Genomic DNA, 27,746 nt, shown 5'->3' on the forward strand with positions numbered 1-27,746 from the left:
AAAATTAATTTCAGAATAGATAATATGGTACCACTCTCCATAGTAGATACATGAGTACTGATTTAGATACTTATCCCAGATGCAATTCAAAGGATGAAAGGTGGAATACTACACTCACTATATACAGTGAAGAAAGTATTTCCAAAGGAACAGCTCAAAGTATATAAGGTAGATGGTAGAGACAGATAGTGTGAGCGTACATGGTGGCATGCATAAAAGTGTGAAATAACTGCTCTAACTAAATACATCTGCTCAATGTGACATAATAGGTCAGCAGAGAAGCAAGGAACAGAACTGAGAGGCTTTGCACTTTAGGCTGCACATCCATCTCCCTCTGTACAACAAGGAAGACTTTAAAAGACAGAAGACTGTGGTTTGGCCAGCTCTGCAGTTCTACCTACCACATGCTGGAATGATGGGGCTGAAGAGGAACTAGAGGTAGAGTTGCTGCTTGATCATTTTGGCCAAGGTGCAATAAGCACAGGAATTCCTATAGCAAGCTAAGAGGTCCCACAAGACCTTACCTAGGCTATATTGACTATAATCAAGTGTTCGGCAGCAAAACAGACCATAACGTTGAATCTCAGAGGAGAGCTGGGAAGAAATGCTATCATATTCTACTAGGAGGGAGGGAGAAGCTGGTATTGGTGTATTCAGGTGGTTTGGAGGCACACAGACTTTCAGCAGAAATCAGCAGAAATGAAGAGAATTTAATGTAGATTCACTGCAAGGCTCCAGAGAGTGTGAAAATGAGAAGTGAAAACAAGTCTTGTCACTGTTGTGGTAATATCACACTGTGATTCTTTTAAAGAATAGTCATAATTTTTGTTTGCGACTTACTCAACATTTGATCACAAACAGCTTCATGTTCTTATTTACCCTGAACTTCTGAACATCTCATGCATTTACATTGTAAACTCCTCATTGTGTAAACTATAGCTTGCTGTCTGATTAGTATAATGATGTTCTGATCTTTGTCAAGATGCATAGGAAATGCTGAAATAATAACAACAATAAACATATTCATGAAAGGCATTCCGAAACATGCAGTCACAGCTGCATTTTGTTTGAATTAAACGTGCCTTTTCACACTGGCATTATCTCCAATTCCTCCTTGAGAGCAATCTCATTGCAGCAGACATTTATTTAAGTTTTTAAAATCCATCTGTCAGATGGCTGACAGCATAATAAAATGAGTGACAGCTACTAGGATAAGTGTCCTGGCTATTCTCCAGAGTGAGATGACTGTGTGCTGTACAGGGCAGGCATTTTCAAACAGTCTGCAACCCTACCAGTGATCTTTTTTCCCCCCTCACAATATAATTTCCTGATACAACTATTAATCTTTAGTTACAGATAGTATTATTACCTATTATCTACTCTTTTGCCATAATCCTTCGGACCTTTCAGGCAAAGCTGGGACTCCCCTCCACTTAGTCCTAAAACAAACAAACTACATCAAAGAATTTTTGATATAAATAAATAAATAAAATCCAGGAGATGATAAAAATGTGGTCACTGAATACAAAATACACAGAATTCTGGAGACTCTGTACAGTTGGCAAGAGAAACAGCAGATTGATCCGTACTTCTTTCTCTTAATGAACGTTACATTGTTGTAGCTTACTGTCAGACCATTGAAAGTAAAATACCAAAGAGACAAAAGAAACTCAACCCCTTTGTCTGCTCACCTGTTCTATATTGACTGTATCTTTCCATCACCTTCTGTACTGGTCCCATAGCCACCTATACCAGTGATGCTCTGTTTACCCAAAAGAGAGTGCTCAATATTCAATATTCAGTGCATGATGTTACACTTCCTAAGGCACAGCTACCTGGAAGACCATCAACTGCGCTGCTAAAAACAGAATCAGTCAGTCAATTTCACATGAACCTTCTGTTGTAACCCCAGTCAGCTCTCCCACAGAGAGTCAGTCTACACAGGTCATCAGATTGTTCATAATCTGTAGGGGTTACAAGCAGGTCATGTCTTCAAGGCACCATTTAGACATTAACCACAACTCCCTTAAAATTCCTTGAAGCAGAAACTGGCACTCTGGAATGGACATCTTTTTGCTTACCCACTGCATCCATCTGTTATCCATCATCAATTTCAGTTTTACAGTTAGTTACAAAACAGGAAAAAAAAAAAAGAGTAGCATCATGAATATTGGAACTAAAAAAGGCTGATGTCCTATGTTCTTGTCTTGTGATTGATTCTGTATCTAGAAAGGTGCAGGCTCAGACTAAGATTTACATGGTCTTTTTTCATATAAAGCACAAGCTTCCACTGAAAATTTCCCTTAGCAGGGATGCTTGTAGGCTCTCTCTTCCTGTTACAAGATCATCTGTATGTCTTGTAAGAACTTAGTTACAAGTGTGCCTCTACAGGAATACCACAGACACGGAGAAGGTAAGATAGCAAAGGACACTCCCCCTATGATACAACGTGCGGTGATGATGGCCAGGGAAGAAGCCTTTAAATAACACTGGTTATCATTTCAACTGCCTCAGGACACCTCAGCTGGAGAGCTATGATCAGAGGGTGGCTTCTGACATTGTATTGGGTACAGCGCTGCCATTTTGTTTAGTTGACAGGACATCCTGAAACTTGAGCTTGCATAGTATCTCCGAGGTTATTCTCTCTTCCACTCTGATCCAGCCTTCTCCTAAATCACCTTGTTTCACTACTTATTCAACTGTGTTGCACCACATGCCCTTTGCATTGGTGTAGATCTGAAAACAACTGGAAATAAATCTGCTCTCTACAATCTTATTTATTTGCCAAACTGAATAGTCCATTTCCTTGCCTATAGGAGTTTAGGGCCCTTTCCATGGCAAAACAAGCCTGCTCAGCTCCTGCTGCCCAGTGCAGCTCCCTTTTAACAGGAGGCAGCTGCAGCAGGCAGTGTCTGACTTGAAATGAGTTTTGCAGCTGGCCATGATTCAAAGGGAGCTTTCACCAGGCACTGTTTTCATATTATTAACAAATACGATAGCCACTTGGAGGTGGTAGTGAGCAATGGTTTTAATGAAACTAATGTTTGCCATCAAACCAAACTATGATAAAATAAAAAAGCAAGAGCTGCTGGAAGCCTATGAAGCATGCTATAAAAGCATGTGCCATAAAACTGAGACGATATAAATTTTCAGACTAATTTGATTGCTAGTGCAGATGCATAGCCGTTAATGCTCTATGGGTGATACATTAGTGGCAATTGAAACAAGACTAGCTTATTCCATGTTCAGTAAACTGAGCATGAGGTTGGCTGTAAATGGTCTGTTTAGCAGAATAGACTGAACATACGAAAAATTATTCATTATGAACATTTACAACCCACACATGTCATTTATATCATTTGACCACTCAACATAAAAAGTTTATTGTTTTTGGCAAAATAAGCTGCAAACATCCTTAATTGGGATGCAAATTTAATGCACAGTTTAGCACTGTTGACAGCTAAAAGGCTCATATGGACATTTCCATACATTTTTCCACTTACGCTACAGAAGGTGAACAGCAAATACATAGTCAAGAGCCAGAATTATTTCAAGTATACTGTTCTTATTCCACAATTTTTATATGCTTGTCAATATCACAAGTCTGACTTTCAAGATTTTATTTTTTGGTGAAATGTACAAAGTGAACAAATTAGATTTTATAATGAAATCAAACGTGAGAAAACATGAAAAGCTACAACTAATTTTTCAGACTAAATGCGTAACAGATTCTATCAAATTTATTGTACAGGTTTGATAACTCAGCCTCTACTACTGGCTTACTGACAGAAAATATTTATGTTATAGATCACTACATATTGTTGAATGCTGATATTTTCCAATCACTGAAGCAAAGTTCAATGCATATAAACATCTATGACATACTGTTGGCTGGCACAAGCAAGATGAGGCCTGATCTGCACCCGGTTAAACTCAGGGTAAGACTTGTATCAATTTTAATGGGAGTTTGATCAGAATTATTGGCTACATCTGTATGTACAGAACTGCCTACGGCATGGCTGCCAGCTGGTCTATGGTGTCCTATTAAGCTCCTTGCCTGCACAAACTCCCAGGCCATACCCAGGAACTGTGCTAGTTGTTTTGGGCCAGGGCATGCTGAGCAGCACACACAGCTGTGTTTCAGTGATGCTGCTCAGTTTACTAGCTGAGATGTAGCCACTGCAAGCCACTGTACACACCACTTCACAACTGTTATGCATAGTGCAAACCTCTCCGCTTGTAATTAATACATTCTCTTTGTATACAGATCACAGATAGCATATACAGGACAGCTGGGTCACCAGGTGACACCACTGAAGTAATTTCTCTTTCACTGTCTGTATTTATTTAAATTTATATTCTAGATGTTAACAATTCTCTTTGTCATACAGAATCTGTACAAAGAGCTAAGTTCTCACAGGTCATAAAGCTCTGAATCTTTCTAATCACGTGCTGTACATACATATTTATACTGAAATGCTAGGAAACAACGCTTATACCAAATACTATTACTATTCTTCCATTACCATGCAGGTAAAGGGCAGCATTTCCACAGAAGTTGTGCATAAGTTTCTGTCTTTACATGCACATGGTTCTGAGTGTTCACCATAGTAACTACAATTTTCCATCTTTTCATCAGAATAAATGTCTTTGCTCCTATCTTTGTATTAAGCTATTCTTATGTCTTGAGTTTTTATAATGTATGATTAAAGTACATTGCAAAGTATGCTTAAATACACTAAAATAAACTTGCAGAAACTTGTGGGTTAGCTGCTCTTTAACAATTCAATTTACTGTAATGATCTGCAAATAAGAAGTGGAGCTTTTCTCCATTTATACAGTCTTGCCAACAAAAATACCAGGCTACTCAGAAGTGCAGAAAAAAAGAGGTGTTGCTTCATATGGGAATAGAAACTGATCCCTTTTGATGTAAATTGCAGCTTCTTATATGAATATCCCTACATATTACACCTGTGACTGTTTAACTGTCATCATCTAAAAATCACATTAGTGAAAACACAATTCAGTAAGTAATGCACTGGAGTCATTAATAAACCATTAGTTGTGGTTCACACAGCCATTTAGAAAGTTTCCAGTATTAGTACATTTTCATTCATAAAATTTCCTTTTGTTATAAAGGGAAATGCCTCCCTTATATAAAATTATATGAGAATACTGACTAAAATTTCTTCAAGGACAATTACATCTTTATTCTTTTTCTCAGCTTACTCATAAGTTATTCTACATAAAGTCTCTGTGTATAACCACGTAAGTCCTGTTTTGGGCTGGTTCCCTCCCACATGGGTAAACCTGTCCTGTCATCTTTCAAGACTAGGTTGAGCTGCCTTCGGTAAATAGATCTGTACATGGCCAGGATACCTCCATACTGCAGCTCTGTATGCTCACCAAGCTTGGCACCTTATTTTGTGAGTATTTAGAAATTTTCTAGAAATTGATATTTCTTTTCTAGTCCAGTTTACCACAAACAAACAAACAAAAGCATAACAATGCACTTACATACCTAACATGAGCATAACATACTTGCACCTGGTTTCTGCCTTTTCACTTTGCTACTGTGGTATAAAGGAATATTCATAAAATTGTGATTTCAAACATGATTACTTTGTTTACACTCAGCTTTTCTTAAAAAGGCAGAACTTTGCTTCACAAATTTTGCCATGAAAATGCTATAGATTTATGCAAAACAGGGAGATATGTTAGTCACTAGTTCATCACTGCACAGCTTTGCACTGTAAAATACAGTGTTAATCAAACTGTCAAACCTCTTATCTGTTTGTCTACTCCACTGTATGATAAACTTACCTTATTGACTGGAAGAATGTTTTTCACATTGAAGTAGAATCCAAAGTAAACCATGTTAAAAACTCCGTGACGGCCCAGTGTTGCAGTAAGACCTTTGTTGAGTCCATGGAGGCCCAAACCATCAGTTTTGATGATCTGCTGAGCTTGAACAAAGCTAGATGGTTGCTACACAAGTTAAATAAAGGAAGGAAGAGATCATCTTTAGAAAAAGAAAACAATAACCTCTGCCTCATTTCAATCCCATTGACAAACACAGTGTTGCCAGCTCTTGTCATTTTATTGTAAGTATCACCGTATATTTTTTCATTAAAAAAAGGATTCCTCATTTTTCTGATTGCAGAAAAAAAGATGAAAACATCCCTAAAGCAAAGAAAGCAATCTTAAAATCATCATTTAAAAGGTTAGTTAAATTTTATAGAGAAATTCATGGCATCAGATGTGTGAATTTGGCAACAGTTGTATTTTTTTTTTTTTATATCACAGTGTGTGCTGTTAAGATTATGACAGATGAAACCCTTGCACAATTAGAGTATATACAACAATAATTCTGGACAATTAGAAGATTAGGAAAAAAGCTTCTAAAGTAAAACCAATGGCACAGGAACATGCACTACAAGGGAGTGATGAAAGAACAGAATTGGAACAGGAAATAATTTGAGCCATGGATAGGATAGCAAGTTGTTGGGAGCCACAGATTAGAGCAGCAAAGGACAATATAAATATCTGTGTTGAGCAGTTTGGCAGTTCCAGATTCAGTGTTAGAAATAGAATTGAAAGATGACAAAAGGCATATATGCTATCTGGGAATGTTTAATTTTAAAACACTGACTTGAAGGAGTTACTGAGTACACAGAACTTTTTAAAACTAGATCACATGTTAAATGATTTTCTGTCACAGAGGCAGGCAATGAACTTTAATATTGTGGTAATGAAACTCTAGAAAAGAAGGTATAAATTCTGTTTTCCCATAAGCATTTAATGGAAATCCTGCTTTGCACTCCTGGTGAATAACTTGACATAAAAGATATAGTCAGATTTTGAAAATCACAACACTCACTTATATTCCAAGGTATAGATTTAGGAAATTGACTTTAGAAATCCTGTTTTGAAAATAATGTCCAAAAGGCATAGAAATCCTCTTAACCAGCCAACTGCTACCTAATGAAATCCAGAAAGGACAAAACTTCCTCAGGATCCACTTATATAACAATGAGCTCCTCAGACACTATCTGCCTGCCTAAGTACACATTTGAGCTGTACCACAATATACTGTGATACTACTGATGATATTTCTGATGTTTTAGATCTCTTTTTAGCAGAATTATGGAAAAGCTCCTCTCAAAAAACTGTTGATGTGTGTTTGGTTTTCTCCAAAGCATAAAACCAGCTCTAGGTAATCAAATATTTAATTATAAGGGAAAAGGTGACTTTGACTAGGCTGCTCAAACATGAAAATACAGAAAAATTTTGACTACAGTGCTGTGAACACTGCTAATTTTGATGTGTTTACTTGCTTTTTGCCTTCTCATTTCAAAATATCACTGTAGTAGATCAACACCATCAGCCAAATTATCCCTGTTATAACCGACACAGCATATTACTGCTTATTTAGGTGACTGACAAGTTTAGTCTTTAATACTAGGTTTCATTCTGTTTTTTCATATTTAGCAATCAATATTATCCTGTTAATGCTTTGAACACATTTTACTAAATTCAATTTCCTAAGTACTCCCAGGATTCAAATCAGAATCTATTAAAAAGTGTAGATTCCCAACATGGAATGTGGTCCAGATACTTGCAATAGCATCTATTCTCTTGTACAAAAAAATGAAGATTAGATCTTAAAAACAAAAACAAAAACAAACAAACAATACTAGTTGTCTGAAATAAAGTGATTTAAGCTGAAGAGAGCAGCTTTTAATAGTAAGGTATCCCTTTGTCTTATATTGAATACAGATTTACTCCTGACTCAAGGAACGCCTGCCAGTTGCTGAACACCTGAGATGGGATTCATCAGTCCTAATGTCTACATCTGCAAAGTCTACATCTACAACTGAGCTACTCAAAAAGACTCATTTTTCAGTCCTTTAGCAATAAGGAGGGCTACCCTAGACATTTAAAACGTCAGCTGATCATGACACAGAAGTTCTAAATTCCATGATGATGACAAAAGGACCTGAAGAAATCTGCTGTATAAACAACCAGAGTTTAATTCACTTCAGACAGTTGCTGACTTGTACTTAATAGAGACCTAGACAGCATGATCTGGAGACTGTCATCTTGTCTTAGAGCAGAAACTTGTAAAGTCAAGTGAGAGGACTTTTATAATCACATCAGCATCTATAGCCAGTCAGTTTTCCATGGCTACAGGGAAAAGACAAAAAGAGAAAGCCAAATAACAGAAAAATTGGGACTTCTATCTAAACAAACAAACAAAAAATTGCAATATTTTTAACTGTAGCAATCCAAATGACAAAAGTGCCAATATGTGATTTATTGCATCGTTCCTCTTTAAACCTATCAGCCCTAGAAAGATGATCTGGTACCACAGAATAATTCAACTGTCACTGTACTGTGTGAATATTTGTTTTGGGGGTGTACAGGAGTCTGGGTGTGGGTGTATGTGTTCATGCTCTTCCTTGTTCCTTTAAACAAGATGTATTTATTATTACAATACAATAGTCAAAGAAATATGTGACCTGCATTAGGTTTCATCATATAATATGAAAGCTGCACAATGGGATAGGTACATACCTTACTTAAACCTTTTAGAAAAACAGTGCACGGTAATGAAGTGAGTGTACCATTACCCTACACTCTGTAATAACATGCAAGTGCTTCTTCCAGTAGGCTTGAGTTTACATGTTTTGTATGGAATGTCCTTTAACACGTTCTTAATGAGAACTTGAGATTGTGGTACTGAAGCCACTAGTTGTTCTGATTTACAACAAATTCTAAAAGCATAATCCTTTTTAAAATATATATTTAAAATGGATATCTGTGATTTAAGAACTTAAGACCCCTGGATTTTTTTTATATCTGGGCAAATAGATACTTTCAATCATATTCTAAGTGTAAATTAGGTTCCTAGTGCAGTTCCAATAGTATTCTTTTTGATTTTTATTTGTTTGATACTATATTGTGATTTGGATTTTGTGAAAATATGCATTTAAATTGAATGCAAGGAATTTTCACTTAATACAACTCAGACTGTTTTTGAACAGCTACACTGTGGTTATTGGTGTATTCTGAAGGTTAGTCAGAAAGGGTTGTGGCAATTAAAGTCATTCATTGCATAAAATTTGCTTATTAAAACATTGTGGTCGTTGTTATAATGTCTGAAATACAGGAAAAAAATGTACAAAAAGATATATCAGTCTCATAACGTTACAGGAATTAGTTTTCTCAAAGTGAAGTACTGATGAATTTTCATCCAGAGCCATACATTTTGTGATTTCAGTATGAAAGATCACTTGCATCTTCACAATCATGAGGCAAAAAGATCAAGAATATCTGCCTATTTTACAGAGGAGCCAACGAGCTGAAGTAGTAGTCTGTAATTTCTTTTCATATTACCTTCCTGAGATAGAAATCCTCCCATGCACTGCTTTCTCCTTGCAGTAACTAAACACTTTTTTTTCTTGTACAGTATGAGCCCTTTGTTTCAGTGGCTTTACTGCTCATAGTTAAAAAATGCCAGAGACCTTCGGCAACTCGACATCTCTAATATGCATTGAGAATGTAACAAAAATTCACCAAATGTTATAAAATTTATTCTCTAGGAGTGTGCTTCTCTGAATGAATTACAGAGTCCATAACAGCTACTTTTAACATCAGTAAATTCATCCAAGATTGTGAAATCTACCAGCTACATTTCAACATAAAAGACACCAGCTGGACTCTGCCCAGGGCATTGGACCTCAGTGTCTTATGCCAACCCCCTGTTCTCACTAGAGGTCTAGAGCCTGCCAAGGTAAATGTATGTAAGAGTCTCAGATTTGTACTTCAGGATAACAATTCTTCACAGTGCTGTACTAATGGCTACTGTGAGAGTAAAGAGGTGCACTGGATATCTGCAGTGGAAATACTGACACAGCTGACAGTACTGTATGCATCTTGATGCACATCTGACAGCATAATTTAATGAGTCTTTTATCTCATTCTTCCTTTTCCGCTTAGTCTGAGGGAAAATCATTTGCATCAGCGCGCTACAGTATAGATATTCTGGTCTAAACACAAACTTTCAAGTGCACGACACTTAATAAAGCAAAACAAACAGCAGTGCAATTCTCATACCTCTGTGAAACTGTTTCGATTTGCCTGCAAGGTAACCTTTACTACTTCAAAAGGGTTGACCACAATTGCCTCCGTTAATCCGGATCCCAAGCCAGCAACTGCAAACGCCTAGGAAAGTTAAGTCAATCAATATGTAAAAATGAAATAGTAAAATATACTCAGATTATGAAACTGAATGAAAGAATACAATGAAATACTTTAGCTTTGTGTCAGTATTCTACTACAAAAAAAAAAACCACCACCACCACCAACAAAAAAACTAGACCTTGATTGGATGTTGACAGTTCATGAAGACAATAAGACAATATGACAATAGCCATGAACCACATCCCAAAAAATGCAAAATAAGACGTCATAGCACTCTGTGGTATTGATTTATTATGAAAACATGGAAAAATAATGTCCTCCTATTATATTTGGGTGGAGCCTGAGTAAAAATGCAAATATAAATGCAGTCACACAACAAGGGAGAAAGCTAGAAGTGAGGTACTTAGTCAAAATGTGCAAGGAGAAGAAAAGTCCCCCTAAGTAAACAACCATCTTGAAAAGGTTTGGATGGGAATAAGTGGCACAAATGGAAATGTCAACATTCTTTCAAAGGGTGAATTATCTCCATCTTCTTAGAAGCTGATGGTACATTACAGCCATAAGAATGGTGATATTCACTAGTTTGCTTTCCATCAGGAAACAGCTTTTAGATATATACATGTATATATTTTGTAACAGAAAAATAATTTAAATATTCTTATTAGTTAAGAAAAATCAGAGTGGTTAATATTTGTGATCACTTTATAATTTTATTGCCTCCATTTCTTGTCTCTAAACTTTCAAGGGGCTGAAAAGAGTCCCAGGACCATAATACAATATGCTGAGTCTATCCGTCAAAATTCAAGGAAACCAGTGGTAAGGAAAAAACAATAGTGAGAAAAATAACTCATTCAATACAGAGGGTTTTGAGTCAGGACTCTAGGGAGCTCAAGAAAGAGAATGGAAGATTAGAGGGGTAGTGGCAGGCTTTATCCGTAGTGCCTTTGCCTCCAGCCATACTACCATATTACCAACAGACCAATTTTTCCAATGTAAGGTAGGAACATAATCTATCCCTTTTACCACCAACCAGCAGGAATATGATGCTAATGTATGCAACCCTCTTTTTACAGTATTTTTTTTTCTCAGAAGGAGTTCTGTAGAGGCACCTATGGGAATTCTGTGTAGTTTAGGCCAGAATCTCTCTGTCATTTTTTTTCTCCCTATCATGCCTACCTTAGAAGCAAAAATGCCTCTATGGTAGTAAAAAATGCACCAAAAATGTGCAAGGACATTGGGATGGCTGGTAGGTGTTTCATCAGCTATATGAATTGGAGCAGCTTTTGATCAGCAATGTTGTGTTTATTGTTTTATGTGCAACATTCTCAAGATTTTCCTGCAAATTTTAACACAGTTGGTTTTGGGAATTTTTCACTGCCCTAAACTCTGCAGCATGTCCAGTAATATATCAGTTCTTTCATATAGTTGTCATGCTATTTCATATAGTTGTCATGCCATTATTATGAAAAATATGCATTAAATATCACTTATAGAAAGTAGCAATACCTACAAAATTACCTTATTCTAAAAGTCACCATTGTAGAATTAAACCTTACATATGAGCAGAGCAGACAACACATGCTAGCTACAGTTTAGTATAGAAACATTTTGTGTACCCCCTAAAATTTGGGCTTCCAGTATGGAAGGAAACAGATGGGATTGTTCAGTAGGTATGTATTGAAATAGAACATGAAGTGTTGTTGTCATACATACCAGTCCTGGTGGTAAAGATGCATATCCTAGTAGCTTCCTGTATTGTTCAAAGGTGAAAAACTATAAAGACAAGTTAGACTGAAATTGCATGGAAAAAAATCATGAGTCAACTACACAAGTTAGTAAATCAAATTACAATATTTCACTACCACATATCTTAAGTAGTCATGTGCAGTTCTGAAAAATAAACATAAGCCATTTTTCATTTTTCAGCGAGTTTCCTGCTCACTCTATCAGTGTTTAACGTGCAAATGAAGACGATTAGGCTTCAGGACTGAAGTATAACATGCACAACATCAGCATAAATGCAATTAATATTTCATATAAGAGTTCACTTAAAACACAGTTTTTGTTTTCAATTCATTATTTTTTTCCTCTAACATCTAATTTTCTTATACCGGTTTAAATCTAGTAGTGGATACTACAGCCACAAGAAATCACCCTTGTATTAAATTTAACATTTTGCAATCACCTTCGTATTTCTCCTGTATTGGTCTACTTCTCAACAGAAATGATGGAAAATGTTATTATAGTTTCTCACTGTCAAGAGACACATCTCTTTCTGTACATGTCTTTCGCACGTCTCATTCTGTACACTATTGCTTAAAAAAGCTGATCTTGGACTACAGCATATTCAAAATGGAGTTACCAGTATCATTAGGAGAACCTAAAGATTATTTACAAATGAAGACTGAAGGAGACAAAATGCTTGTTTAGTCTAGTAAAAGAGAGGATGCAAGGGGATGAAAAACAAGCAAAGGCAAGAAACGTAACATAAGGTTAGTGGGTATAACTACTCATAAATGGGTTGTGGTTTGAAATCTGATAAAGCTTTCTCAAAGCCAAAGGAATGAGGTCTTGAAAAAGTCTTCCAGTAGGAATAATGATGGGGTGTGAAGATAGCCTCAGCCTCTCAGGCTCAGTTGTCAGAGACCTCTTAGAACAAAAGAGCCTTTCCACAAGTACAGAAACATGAGTAATAGGCACCATATTGTCATTTTAACTTGTTTAGAACTCTGTCCTGCGGCTAGTTCAATAATGTTCTTCAGTTAAGATCTGCTTAATCTAAAAAGATGCTAGGATCTCACTGAATACAGCAGAGATACAGGTGTTAATGATAACACCATATTTACAAAAGTAGAAAATGTATTACACTTCTATAACATAAAATTAAGATTTTAAATACTGAAACCTGAAGGATCAAATAGTCTAGCCAGTGGATATATGCTTCTTTATTATCAAAAAGGATTACAATGTTTTGCAGAAAAGGCTGTAGAAACAGAGCCTTGATTACAACTGTAATCCAAAGATATATTTAAAATCACTGTACTGGCTTGTACTGTCTGACTGACAACAATCAGAAAAGATAGAAGATTTTCTTAGACTGTAGGTCTGTCTTATTGGATAACTGAAGATATCATTTTACTTATAGGTAAAAGGAAATCTTTGAGAAAGCATCAGTTGTAGGTGGATGAGTTACTTATTGGAACTAAATTCAACTCTTATTGTGATAAAAGTTCACTTTATTCACTCTCCAGCATCTTCCTACTCATTGTTACCCTCCTAACCTTTAATGGAATTTCTGGTATTCCTTAATGTTTTCCATAGTGTCACAGATCTGTAAAATGGTTGTAGTGAAGGCAAAAATACATTGATAGCAATTTTTTGGTCTTAAAAATTTTACCTTAAAAATCAATAGCTTCCTACAGTCATAAATAAAATAACCACTTAATAGTAACTATGCTTCATATCATTTTTCAAAGAAAATAAATAAATAGCAGTAAAACCCAATCTAAATGTTTCTGGATATACTAGAGTAGCTAGTATATATAAAGTTTTGCCGAAAGTATCCAGCTATATCATATAGATTTATACTATCTATATCTATCCAAGTTGTTTTTAAAAAAAGAGTAATTCGTCTTTCTCTCTAAGGTTGTATTAAGTTAACAGCCTTGTGCAATAATTAATTAATTAAATAAATAAGATAAAAAAAATTCACAATAAACGTATTTAATGCATGCTTTTGTGTATATAATAACCAATATTGTCCATCTGGCAAAGATACACTTTAATTCACAGAAAATAGTCAAAGTACTTACCAGATGTCTCAATAACACTAAGGTAAAAATATATGCTTGAAACAAGATGTCTGGGAATGCATGAACAATATAAATCGCCCCCAAAGTTCATCTGTTAACCATTTTATTGGCATCATCATTTCTTTCCTCCAAGTTCAATCTAACATAAATTTATAAACTCTGGCTTTTCATCTTCTAGAAGTACCTATTTTCCTTTTTAAGAAGGAAAGAGAAAGAATAAAAAGAAATAGCAAGACAGACATGAGAACCTACTTGACTAAATTGAAACTGAATCTTTGACACAACATGAAAGCTGAAGAACTATGGCTTTATATTTTTTTGTTTTGTTTTGTTTTAGCAGCTTTATATTTTTCTGCAAATAATCGTTTCAGGCAAATATATTTTTAGTAGTAAAATTAAATCAACAGCAAAATTAAATTTCTTCTTAGTACAAAACCTGCCTTGCTCACTCTCTATACACTTTTATGAGATATAAAAGACACCTTATCTAGAAGTTTTCAAAAAAGTTTATTACAAACTCGGACCAAGGCAGAAAAGTTGCCTCTCTACCTTTTGTGCTTTCTGTGGCCTCAAACACACAGGCATTGACAAAGTCCTTCATGACCCTAGCCAGTTTGGCGATGGGTAAAGGACATATTTGGGCCTGTTGAAATATGGAATACCTTCAGAAGAATAAAAGGTGGAGAGTGAGCCAGAGGAAGCAGTGAGTTTCCATTAGTGTTTTACGTTTATATCCAAACAAGTTTAGTGGAAATTTCAGCCAAGCTTAATTCTCTTTGGGCCAAAGCATAGATTCAAACTCTACTTGGATGTTAAAAATGGTGCTGGCAGATAACATCTGACATTAGATAGCTTCAGTATCCAAGATCTTATAAGTACATCAGTACATCATTGCACTGCCCTATTCTTCCAATATAGAACAGAGCTGCTATCTCAAGAGAACTTAATGCCCTGTTGGTGTCCTTGGAACAGCAAAAAGTTTATAGGAATAGTGCAAAGAATTAAGAATTCAATGATTTAATTTAAAAGCATGTTTAGCATTTAAACCTGCCTCTCAAAGTTTCAGAAACTGTAACGGGCCCTCACATTAATGCCAAAGAAGTATGTAGAAAGCATACCACTAAGCAGCAGCAGCAAAATATTTAAGAAGCTTATTATGTACAAAAAAAGGCTGAGACAACTGAATTTGTTTACCCTGAAGTTATGAAGGCTAAGGGTATCTACTTCCTGTCTTACACCATCTAGAGAAAGGTTAAAGAGAAGACACTCGGACTTTTCCCAGTGGTTCACAACAGAAAAAAAAAAAAAAAAAAAAAAAAAAAAAAAAAAAAAAAAAAGCAAGAGGCAAAGCTGCAACAGAGAAAATTTGGATTGAATGTAAGGTAAAATTCTTTACAGTTAGAACAATTGAGCACTGAAGCAAGAGCACAGACAGGCTGCAGTCTTCATCCTGGAAAATTCTGAGAACTCAATTAGACAAGGCTCTAACTATGAAGTCAGACATGCTTTGGGTAGTAGGTCACTAGATGACCCACAGAGATTTCTCCCAATTTAAATGTTTTTATTATTTTATAACTATATTAAATATTGTGGAGACTAAGCCACAGGACTAAGAGAAAGTGATTTGTCATTTTTGGATGACAGGCTGGTAGGAGACAAATCAAACTTGGGTTTGTATTTTAACTAAATATATGCTGGAATCTGAAATGTATGATCAGATGAACTTTGAGTCATTCCTACGGCAATGAAATAGAGAGACCGCCAAAACATCACAGTCTGAAGAAAACAAGTTATTAGGAAGCTTTTAAATATCATCCTTTTTTCTTCACTATCACTTTGCCATTAAACTGAACTTCAGTTTGCTTAGTTATGTATCAAATAATTTTGAGATAAATGACATCATTTGCATCTAAAATGCTAATACAAACAAGAAGATAACATTAGTGGAACTCCTACCACAAGGTCACATCCTGGCACTGAATACTAACATTCATTCTCTATAAAGGAATTGGAATATGAATGATTAATAGAAGGCTAAGGCTCAGGATCATGTGCAGTTTTTTAGAATGAAACAAAAAAAGAAAGAAAGGAAAATCAAGATGTTCTGTATGGTAACTGCTTTTAAACATATTTGATGCAACTATAGAAAATTTCAAAGTTGTGAAGTGAAAGACATAATGGATTCTTTTATAGATTTAGAACTGTAAGATGATAAGGAGGTTTTGATAAAAGGGATCGTAGGGTATAACTGAAAAAAATTGGTGTAATGATATATTTTGAGCAGGAGTGGTACTAAAACAATGATCTACAAATTGACATAGGGGATAATAAAAGGAAATCAGATCAACATTTGACACTGAATACACTGTTATAGGCTAGCATCCATTTCAAGTTTAAGAGAGCTGGAGTAAAACGCTCCTTGCATGATAGGAAGTTGTACCCACATATATATTCAACCTAGAAAAAAGCAACAATATAGACAGGAGTGTTCTTTGGAGTATAAGAAAAATTTCAGGCAGCACTTAAAACCTATAGATGCAGTACTTCAAGTTTCTTAGTAAATACTTACTTCCTTAAGTAAGTATTACTTAAGTATTCCTTACTTAAGGCTTCCTTAATTGTTCTTGTGTTCATTTATTAAGCCATTCAGAGTATTAGTTGCTTCGTAAATTGGTAGGTGTTTCCAACTAAAGTTTAAAGCAGAGGTAACTGTGAAGCTAAAATCTGGCTTCTAGTATTTTTATACAAGCAAAGTACAAACTTTGCTTGTATAAGCTAATCACAATTTGTTTTTCAGTAATATTATATTCACAGATTAAAAATATCCTAATTTTAAAAGCACTATCCTACACTTCTTAATCAAGTAGAGTTTTTATTCAACAGAAAAGTTTCCTCCTTGTAAAAATCAAGATCAACGTGCCCAAGAATCTGAAGAATCAAATGTCAATTAGTGTGGGAGAAACACAATATTTTAGAGCTGCTCTTCTTGCTTATGTTTTTAAAGGGAAAAGCATGTTGATTTAGTTTTTTACCTTCACTGCCCTTTTGGGTGTCTCAGCCAAGATGGGAGGGAGTATTCCTTTGTAGAAGCCAAGCAATCTATTGAAGAAAAAAACATCATTTTTTGTATGGATAAACAGTAGATTGGCCATATTGCCAATTCGATTTTCCCTTTCAGGCAAAGCAATTAACCTTTCCAAACATACAATCACATAATAGTAATGCTCTTTCTTTGCTTTACTAACTAGTGTATTACCTATTCTATTATGAGCTAGTGAACAGACAATCAAAAGTCAGCAATTAAAAAGTAAAAATTCAGTCAAATTTTCTGGAGTAGACAAGAAATAATATTTGAAAGAAGAGGGACAATTTTGACAGTGAGGAGGAAGTACTATTTCACTGTATTTGTTTTCTTGATGTAGTAATAATGATATTTAAAACTGAAGTAACGAAATACAAATTTGAAAAAAACCTTGATTTCAGCAAGTTGCATACAAAAATCTTCATGCTCATTTCAGATGCTAGGTTGAAGCACCTTTTAAAAGTTTGTTTTTTACATGCTTGAAAAAACATGAAATAACTTTTTTGGACAATTCAGTTCTCAATACAAGTTAGCTATTCACAGAGACAGAATACATGGATTTCATCTTGGAAAAAACATTTGGGCAATGTCTTGCTACTGTATTCATTCAGGTCTTTGCCCTTCTCTAGGCCTGGCCCCATACATGGTCAAGGGATTTACAATAGATGTAGTCTTCTGGAGTTGGGCTGAAGCCAAGTATCAATCTATTGCAATACTTTGCATCACCTAAATTTTATATATATATATAACTGTCTGCTACAAGGACAGACAGTATTTGAAAGCAGCCTGAGTTCCACTTATAGGACAAGGTTGCGTCTTGGGAATACATCAGGTGGTTCTCAGAATCCCCAGCTGAGACACAGTTTGTGTCTGCTAGGCCTCCACATTACGGAGGAAGTGCATAGCAATTAGCAAGAAGGTACCTTGTCAGCCAACAAGGGTATATCTTAACACTTATCCATCTTCAGATCTCATATGCTTCTTTACTGACTGTAAGAGGGAAACAGTCTGCAGAAGAAATCACTTTTACAAATGTTTAAAGGTGATTCATCTTTACAAAACAGCCCAATATGCAGGATACTTTTGCAGGGTGTAGAATAGTGATCACATCAATAGAATCTCCTGTAGCTATCCTATGCACATCAAAGCCAAACAATTAAATTCACATTCCTCATCCGACTGTAAAAAGCCACAAATGCTACACTATCTTTTTCACCCTCCTTCTAACATTTCTTTGAAGTTCTGTTACTAAGCTACTCCAATGTAAATAAAATATTTAGGTTTTGAAGAGTTTCCAGAGCGAGAATATCACTTATAGTTCCTCTGAAGTGAGCAAGATACATATTCCAGTCTACAATGAAAAGAAACTTTGATCATTTTATACATTGACGGTTTCATGACAAAACACTGAATGTCCCTAGGTAAGAGATTTCAGGAATTCATTGGAGGAGTCAGATGTTTGAATTTCCTCCAAGTCTCAATTTAGGAACATAAATAAATACAGATACACAAACATATATCTATACCTACATGTATTGCTCTACAGATGTAGATATAGATATAATCAGATATATAGATATACATAGCCACAGATATTGATATAAAAATATAAGTATAAATAGAGAGGCTACAATCTTAACTTCTAACAGTTTATACACATTCAGAGTATACTCTTGCTGATGCAGCAAGCTATTGAAACATGGAACAACTTTACGCATGTGATTCATATAGTTTAACATGAGTTCAAACTGAAATCAAGGTCCAAGAAGGATCAGCAAAAAAGAACACAAATTCCTATAAACACCTTCTTCCTTACAGTTCAATCTAAAACACTGTAAGTGTATTCACAACAAGCATCATATTTAGAATTTCTAGTACTCCAGCATGACTGGAAATGGAAAGTGGAACATGCTCCACTGCTCTACTCACAGGTGTAGCTCTGACTAATGAGAAGTAAGACCTAAACTTTATCCAGATTTTCTCATTACTAAAAGATGTATAAATGGAGAGATACACTGTATAACAACTCTGTTAGTTCTAATTCCCACAACAGCATTACCTAGACTTTCACAGCTATTCAGGTTGCTTTTTCAGTGTAGCCCTCATGTACGTTAAAATATATGTAGCTATTGAAAATATAAGTTTTGTAACACTCCTGTGGGCTCTGAAAATATCAGGAGAACTCTTCAGAGAAATTGTGAAGGGGAAGGATAACCAGAATTGAGCAACACATTCACCATCTCAGCAATACTGGTAGACAAAAAATTGCTTCTAAAAAGAAATCCACAATTCTGCCACATTTCAATACCGAAATACCAGCTACTCAGATGATCAGTAGGCGAAGCTGTGGGTTGTTTGAAAACTCTAGAGAAGTGAGAACTGAAAATACTAAAAGCAATTATCCATTACTCCTGAATCACAGAAGGATTGAGGCTAGCAGAGAATTTCAAGTCCATCTGATTCAACCCCTCCTCCAGCAGGGACACACAGACTAGGGTGCTCAGGACTGTGACCAGTCAGGTTATGAATATCTCTAAGGAGACAGACTCCACAATGTCTCTGGTTACCTTGTTCAATCCCTTTCACAGTACAGAAGTGCTTCCTGGTGTTCAGATCTCACCTTTGGTACTCTTGTTTGTGCCCACTGCCTCTTGTCCTGTCACTGGGCACCAGGAGCCTGGCCTCATCCCCTTTGCGCCTTCTCTTCAGGTATTTATACACATTGATAAGAGCCCCTTGAGCATTCTCTTTCCAGGCTGAACAGTTCCAGCTCTTCTTCCATAGAGGAGATGTTTCAGCCACGTACTCATTTTTGTGACTCTTTGCTGGACTTTCTCCAGTATGTCCAAGTGACTTGTATGGAGGAGCTCAGAAATGAGCACAGCACTCCAGATGTGGCCTCATCAGAGCTGATCAGAAGAGAAGGATCACCTCCTTTTACCTGCTGGCAATAGTCCTCCAAACGCTTTTCTTGCTTCAGGCATTTACTTGTTTAAACGCAAATGCTTGAATTTGCTTGAGGTGACAGCTTAAGCCCTGAGCTGTTGATGTTGCGTTCCCTTTGGTTCCCACCACCCATGCCCTGCCAGCCCTGTCTATTGCTCACTGATAGGCTGCTGGTAACTCTCACCCTCACCTGTTTTTCCTGATTTAAAGTTCTCACCAGGACAGCTGTCCTGGGCACATTATGTGAAGTCGATCTGCTGTACAGCCAACACTGATGGTTTTCTTCTTGAACAACCTCAACTATGAGCAAGGAAAATCTGCAGAGTTCACCAGCTGTATTCATGTCCCTGCAACTGGGCTTCACTGCTTTAATCCTCTTTTCTTTTGTGAAGGCAAATTTTACCACACAAAAACAGAGAGGAAGGAGTTAAGGTCTATTCCTATGGAACGTATTAAGAAATCTAAAAACATACGAAAACTTTGAAGATACAAATACATATAGGCAATATGTAATTCAGTAAACATGGTAAGAACTAGCTCAGTATTTAATTATGAAATGTGGTTTGTTTGGTTTCCTTTTCCTTGTTTGAAATAGAAACTGAAAAAAAAAAGGTTAGAAAGCACAGTTACTGAGATGAAGTGAACGAGGGGAAGGAGGAACTAAAACACTCCCGTCTCATCACCATCTCTTGTCAACTGAATACATGTTTGCATGAAGCAGAGGCTCTTCCTGAGATGGGTTGAGCAGCTGCCACCACATTTTTCAAGTTTACTAATCATGCCCATTAAAGATTTCATTATTTGAAATCTTTGCAGAATGAGCTATTTATTTATTTTTAAACACTAGCATGATGATAACAGAAACTTAAATGGCTCCCACACCAGCAAGAAAGTGCATCCACACACAGAAATTTTATACTTCTTTTCTCTTTGGTCAATAACAATGAGTTAGCCATCTTGCATACAGTGTACAAAATTTTTCAAAGTAAACTAATGAATGGTAATGATATTTCACATTTGAAAGATGTTATCACCTGGACTCAGAACTCTCTTTAGAAAACCAGTGTTCAGAAAAATTGTGGAACAGCAGCAATCACTGCAGCCTGTGATAGGAGAGGAGGTGTGACATCATATTCCTAGCTAGAAACATCGAAAAGAACTAGTAAATCTCTAACAGAAACACAGCTACATCTTATTTTGATTCAGCAGTAAGGGTCTAAATGAACACCACCATTCAATTGTATTCTGGGCCACAGCCCAAACTCATCTTTGCAGAAGTTGATTTTGAAACATTGCAGTCAATCATATATTCTCAGTTTGTTCTTTTAGGCTTTAGCTATCCTTCTGGTTTCCATTTCTTCTTTGGAAGCCTTGAGTCATTCATCCTGGCAAGACAACTAACCCAAATCAGTTATTTTCTCCAAACTGTGCTGGAATTGTGATCTTGCTTAGTTTGTTGTTTTCTTTCTCTCTTTCACATAATTTTCTCTTTAAGGATCTAATAAAGCTGATTGAAGACATGAACACAATATTGCTTTTCTTATATTGCTGTCAGATTGAAGTTTCTTACCCACACCGTTTTATAATTGAAACAAAATACCTCTTAGGTCCAATTCTACTTTCATTACCTCTATATTATCCCAAGTATAAATAAAAGACCTGGGTTTCATGATCATGTCACTTATACTAAATGGAATGCGCAACTTTCTGTTTTTACAAGGATTTTTCTTTCAACAAAGAGAAGGAATTCTGAAGACATACTTGGCAGAAGAGTGGCTATTCTTCAAAAAGAGAGAACGAATACATATCTGAATGTAACAAAATTTACTCAAAGTTTTTTACACCAGGGAAGAGATATCTTTTTATTTCATGGTATGTAGCATATTGTGAACTTATTACTATCAGACGGTAAAACATCTGAAATTGGAGCAATATGCCTTTAATATACGCACTAGTGTGAGGTAATCTCTATGTTGACCTAGCTGGAGATTTCAAAGATTTTGAATTCCCAGAAGTTTCAGGAAAACTAGCAAGTGTTTAGTGAAGACAGACACAAATTAGTACTTCCTGCTGAGAAAAAGGAAAGAACAATTTAGCCATTTATTTTGAGAGTAGCAGCCCACCAGCCAATAGTCACACACACAGTTCACCCAAATAACCATGCCTACAACCATTTGCCCAGCTGAAGAGGTATTCTATAGGGAAACCTGGATGTCCTTCAGCAGGAATAGGCAAGGAGCTGGGCATACTTGAAAGTATATTAAAGGTTAGACACATTCATAGAAAACCAAGTTTCAACACTCTGTTGCTATCCAAAAATCTTTTTTCTTGTGAAGTATACTATCCTACTGCAAATGTTAAACACATGTCACTACAGGAACCTCAGAAGAAGCTGGTAATGACACACTTAGCCTAGTTAGCTTCTGAATTTTTATTATGCAAATATGTTTATGTATCTATTCTCTGACTACACAGATACCTGCCATTTTAGTCACAAGCACCAAATAGTAGGTACTTGTTTTTATAGCATACTTCACTGTTTTTTTTCACTGAGCTCTCATTCATCTAAACTACCATTGGTTGCAACACATAGGAATTAGTGGAAAACAAAATTTCTTCACATCAAGTAGAAGTAATACAGAATTATGTTTTGTCATGGGGCTGAAGTAACACTGATATTGTACTATGAATTAAAGAATACCAAAAGTCCAGCTACAAGAATACTAGAAGCAGACTGGCTCAGGAAAGAAATCTCCCAAATAAATTAAGGCAACAGTATGAAAAGTAACTGGCTGAAAAGGAAGAGAATTTCAGCGAAAGGTGCTCTTAAGATACTTCAGAAAAATACTAAAAAGTGGAGGAATTGGCTCAGAAACAGTCAGACAGGCCAAGAAATGGATTAATAATCAGCATCAACCTACCTCACTTATTTAAAATGACAGTCATCACCATATTTACTGCATGTGGGTCAGATTATGAAGTTATTATGATCCATCATCCATGTGTCTTTGTTATTCTTACCGAGAAATGAGTCTTCCTTTAATGAGTTTTAATCACCTCTCAATCCCTTGGTCAAAATCCTTGGTAATTTTTGGCTTTCTGGTCTGCACTCTGAACCTAAATGAGCTACAGGACACACCTACATGTAAATCCCTCAAGAAGGGGAAAGATGAAACCTTCTCATGTCTATGGCAGCAAAAAGTGGGAGTAAAAAAAGGGATCTTTGTTAGAATTTTTCACTATTCAAATGATTCTACTTTCTAAAACTTATTCCTGTATGCTTTCTGTGTTTCACTATACTTAAGCAGCTAGCAAAAAGCACCTAGGAAGTAGAAGTGAGAGCCCTGCATTGTAATGGACAACATAGCCATAGTTCTGCATGCGTGAAAAAAAAGAACATCTTGTTCTGACTTCTTGTTTGGAAGATGAGTAACAAGTAAGTAAGTGGGACATTTTTACCGTGCCCTGCCTGAGTAATAGATTCACTTAAAGTAAACCAGATTTTTAAAAACGTGAGTACTAAAATCAGATAGAACAATTAATTGAAAGTGTGCATAATTAAAGAGGTGACTGTCATCAGGCTGCGCCATGCCCCGCCGTGCCTTTGGGCAGAGTACTTAGATGGTGCAACCACCACCCAGCACCCATCAGGAGGGAGCTGGAGGCCTCCTTCTGGAACGTTTAATTGGGGAGAGCACAACGCAAGTGCCAGGGCTAGAAAGCTAGACCGAGCTCTCCTACTAAGGGAGGATTTGGGCCATACAAGATAATGTTGGCTGTGACTGCCAGCTGCACAAAGTGCTGCTCATCTCTGCATCTGCGGGAGGAGCAGCAAAACACACCCCACGGGGCTTGGTGCTGCCTTTCTTCTTCTTCCTTACCAGTGTTTTTGCATTCTGGCCCCCGTTGCCAGTGAATGAAATACCAATTTTGTCTGTTTGATGCAATTCCTGTTGAAATCAGTGCAAATGGAAGCATTATCTCTGGCAGCTGCTCTAGGCTCTTACAAAATTGCTGGGCTGCAGAATGGTTCTACATGTCTAATTTCTTAAAACTGACAGCATTTTCTTCTCCAAAAGACTTTCCCTGTAACTGCCCCTTTGTTTGCAATTGGAATAAGCTACAGACATGCCAAAACAGCTTTGCCTAAAGCTTCTGAAACAGAAAAATTCTTCATTGTATTTTGGATTGTCAGAACTGGCAGAATGCTTCATTTGTTCAGTAGAAGTTTTAGTTGTTCAAACACTAGAAGAGAATTTAACCGCCCCCCCCCCCCCCCTCTTTTGCTAACAGCACTGCCATAACTGGTATGACAGGAAGCAGTCACTGCCTTAAAGCAGCTCCACACCTATATCTATTGAAACAAAAGAATGCAAGAAAATGATTCATTTCCAGTTTTGAATTAGGTTAAAAAATAGGCTTTTCTAACACCACGCTTAGAAATCTTTTTTTAACACTAATAAAAACATAGATGGGATAACTAGGTGTATTTTCTGGAAGAGGCTGACAGCATTTGTCTGTGTTGAACTGATGCTATGACTCATTAAGGGAAAATTCATGAGATTAGCAAAATTTTCTGTACTTGCCCTGGGAGTTTGTCCTACTTAGATCAGTAGTGACTTAATAAAAATACATCATTTTAATTTCATCAGAAAGAATGTGGTTCAGGAAGGAAATTTTTGATTGCAAGTTAATGTTAGCCTTCACTGGAATAAGTTAAACTCTTCAAAATCCACATGTGCAATCTCTAGGGAGTTATCTGACTACATGTATTCTTTCCCATCTGTGAGATAAATATGAGAGTCAAGAGGCTTTCAGTGTCATTATATAGATTAGTGACTCTCCCAGGAGGACTCTAGGTTCATGATACTCCAAATAACTTCCAATGAGATTTGGAAGACCAACTTTCAGAGATCATTTTGTCTGTGCATGGGTTTTGCACCTGCAATTATTTGTGCTTGTAATTTAGGTTACTTAGATGTTTTTAATTTTCAGATGCAATCAGTGATGTAAATACTTAAATAAACCGAACAGCAGGCAACTATTACTGCAGGTGCAAAATTTTGTCTGCAATGATTTCGATTCATGAACATATTGATTTTCTGAGTTCACAGGTAAAACTAGGCCAGTAGTAGTTTTACAGTGTTTTTAACAAACTAAAATGCATATCTATTCTTCCCATTTCTTAAAAGACCTCAAAGCAGCAGTTTTTAGTGATAAAAAGAAAAAGGTATCATCAAAAATATACAAACTTGTGTATAACAAATAATTTGATTTCACCTTTTAACATCTTGGCTTTTGGTGTATTTTTGTTACTCACCTTACAGTGCCTCTAGCAGGAAATAATAAAAGATTCATGACTTTGTAACAGGAATACCACTGATAGTTGCACCAGCAGAGTGCAACAGTCTTGTACACACTGAGAGCAAAGTCTGCAGCATTTGGAGCACTGATCAGGTGGTGACAGCCTCAAACTTTCACTCCAGCCCATGTTACGCTGCTAAGAAAACTGCCATATGAAGGCCTCTGTTCCATACTGACTGCCATGGATGTTGGAACCATGCCCAAATGCAATCTCCTATTGTTCAAGCACCACGTGCAAATGCCCTAAAAATACCACGAGGATTAATAGCTTTTCCTTAATGTTATCCCAATCTAAGAACAAACAGAGTTGACAGTTAGTAGAAACAAACTTATTTTCACTTTTTAGCACAATCCATTCTGAATGTGAAAGCTCCCTTTCCAGGTCACGTGTGGTAATGCTTCCAAACTGATTTCACTTCCAGTACCTCCCATGCTGTGTAGGCATTCCTTTCCTGCTTCTCACACAAATTTTAAGGTAAGGCACCAAAGTGTCACACTGCTGCTTTGTCTGGAGAGGTGAACAAACTTCACTCTGAGTTTCTCAAAAGGAAAAAGGGCAGACAAGGTAAGGTTAAGTGTCTGTGAAACACCAAAGTCTTAGCAAAGAGTTACCATAGAAATTCAGCCAAAGCTGAATGACTGGAAAGATTTTGCAAGGCTTTAGACAAGCTCTAGCCTTTAGTGTAGTTACTGATGAAAAAATTGCTACGAGGTCATGGTGCAGAGATATGTAAATACCTTCTGAGATCAAATCTATAGGAAGACAAATGTGCGAAGGAAAGAGTTGAGTAGAAGCAGCTGTCGTAATTAATATTATTATTTATTTTTAGCTGTATATTCATGTTTTCTATAGCCATGCCTCACCTGCCAGTAGTCTCTTCATCTGCATAGTTCTCTATAAAGAAACTCAACACTTTATTAAATAAAGAAAGCAATGGTGTTTCATGCTGTGTCTCAGTGATGTGTCAGTTTCTACTGAATTATTTATTTAGAAAAAAAACTGCTAACTTGTCCTCTGAGCAGCATACCTGCCTCAGCAGGTTTAACTTGAACATCTCTTTTGAAATGTTTTCTTTTTCTCAATATACTGTTCTGATGCAGTACCCTTCTCAACTTGAACTCTTCTGCAGAAAAGAAATTTTGCCACTTTGGTATTGAATAAACAAACCAAACGAACCCTGTCTCCTAAATTACTTTTAAAAGCATTCAAAGTATTTCACTTTATAAATGAGCAAGTTTCACACAGCAATCTGAGTAAATGTAACACAAGCTACTTTACAGCACACAGTGAGATTAGTTCAGTAAAATTTTTCAGCATTTTATGACTTAAAATACTGATACCTTTACAATCAACAAACCCTAAAAAGTAAATAAATTTGGGTCAAACTTGTTTTTCTTTTAGATCCACTTTTCTCCGAATTGTCAAAGAGAAATCTTTTTTTCTTGCACAGCTCACCAGCACGTGAGTGCTTAGGACTCATCTGCACTGGCTGGAGACTATCACTGCCCTTCAGCAGCAGTGTGGCTTGCCGTGATCACACAGTTTGCAAGCATAACTGCAAATTGCAACCACACTTCTTCCCGGCTCACCATAATCAGAGATCATTACAAAGCGAAAAGAGACAACAGTTCAGTAGCCACGAACAAACTATCACCCAGATTATAAAGAGTTAACTTAGAAACATGTGAAAGCCATCCCTCCATACAGTAAAACCAGAAAGGACACAAAAAGACATTTATCTTGTTTTAACCGGAGCAACAAGCAGTTGTAACCACAGCTTGACTGCAAACCTGCACCTGGCAAACTGCTGTCGAAGAAGAGAGTCTGCTCCAAGCAGCTTTGCACGGCAAGGGTAGGCAGAGAGCTCAGGCTGCAATGGTTGCTACTGCAGCTCAGCTGGTGCTGGAGGCACAGGTGTTGAAGTGGTCGTGAACTCTTGAGATCCAGAGGAAATGCTGGGTGGAAATACTGGCAGTACTGACATGCAACATGGCAGATCCTTCTACAGGCTGTGCTTTACTATAAGTTAATACTGAAAAGCCCTCAAGTGTCAGTGTGTTTTAATAAAATGTGTCTGCAGCGCAAGAAAGAACTACATGATTTATGATTTTGTAATGAAACCATGTAAAACTGGTAATACAGTAAAAAAGCAGAAAAATTCAGCAGTGTTGACAACTGCCTTGTGTTCTCCTTTGGGTTATGAAAATTCACACAAAGGCATCACCTGAGACCAGCTGAAAATTATTTAAATAGCTGTGCGACTAAGAAGAAAAAGAAGTCATAAATTCCTGAGCAGCAGTAATTCCGAAAGCAGCTCAACCTAACTTTCTTTTTG

At 36.5% G+C, this 27,746-nt stretch overlaps 1 protein-coding gene across 9 annotated transcripts in view; it reads right to left on the reverse strand.

Moving 5' to 3' along the window:
• The window catches only part of SLC25A21 (solute carrier family 25 member 21), a 234,150-nt gene that overhangs the window by 11,401 nt on the left and 195,003 nt on the right, over window positions 1-27,746 (reverse strand). For all 9 annotated transcript variants that reach the window (XM_040701959.2, XM_046941954.1, XM_040701956.2 and 6 more), the window contains 4 exons: window positions 17,051-17,117; window positions 11,920-11,979; window positions 10,120-10,227; window positions 5,824-5,988 (listed from right to left, as the gene is read on the reverse strand). In XM_040701959.2, the coding sequence (XP_040557893.1) occupies window positions 5,824-5,988; window positions 10,120-10,227; window positions 11,920-11,979; window positions 17,051-17,117 (400 nt within the window). The remainder of the gene's footprint in view (window positions 1-5,823; window positions 5,989-10,119; window positions 10,228-11,919; window positions 11,980-17,050; window positions 17,118-27,746) is intronic.

The sequence above is a fragment of the Gallus gallus genome, chromosome 5 (genome assembly GCF_016699485.2).
Source record: "Gallus gallus isolate bGalGal1 chromosome 5, bGalGal1.mat.broiler.GRCg7b, whole genome shotgun sequence".
In the NCBI taxonomy this organism is placed as follows: Eukaryota; Metazoa; Chordata; class Aves; order Galliformes; family Phasianidae; genus Gallus; species Gallus gallus.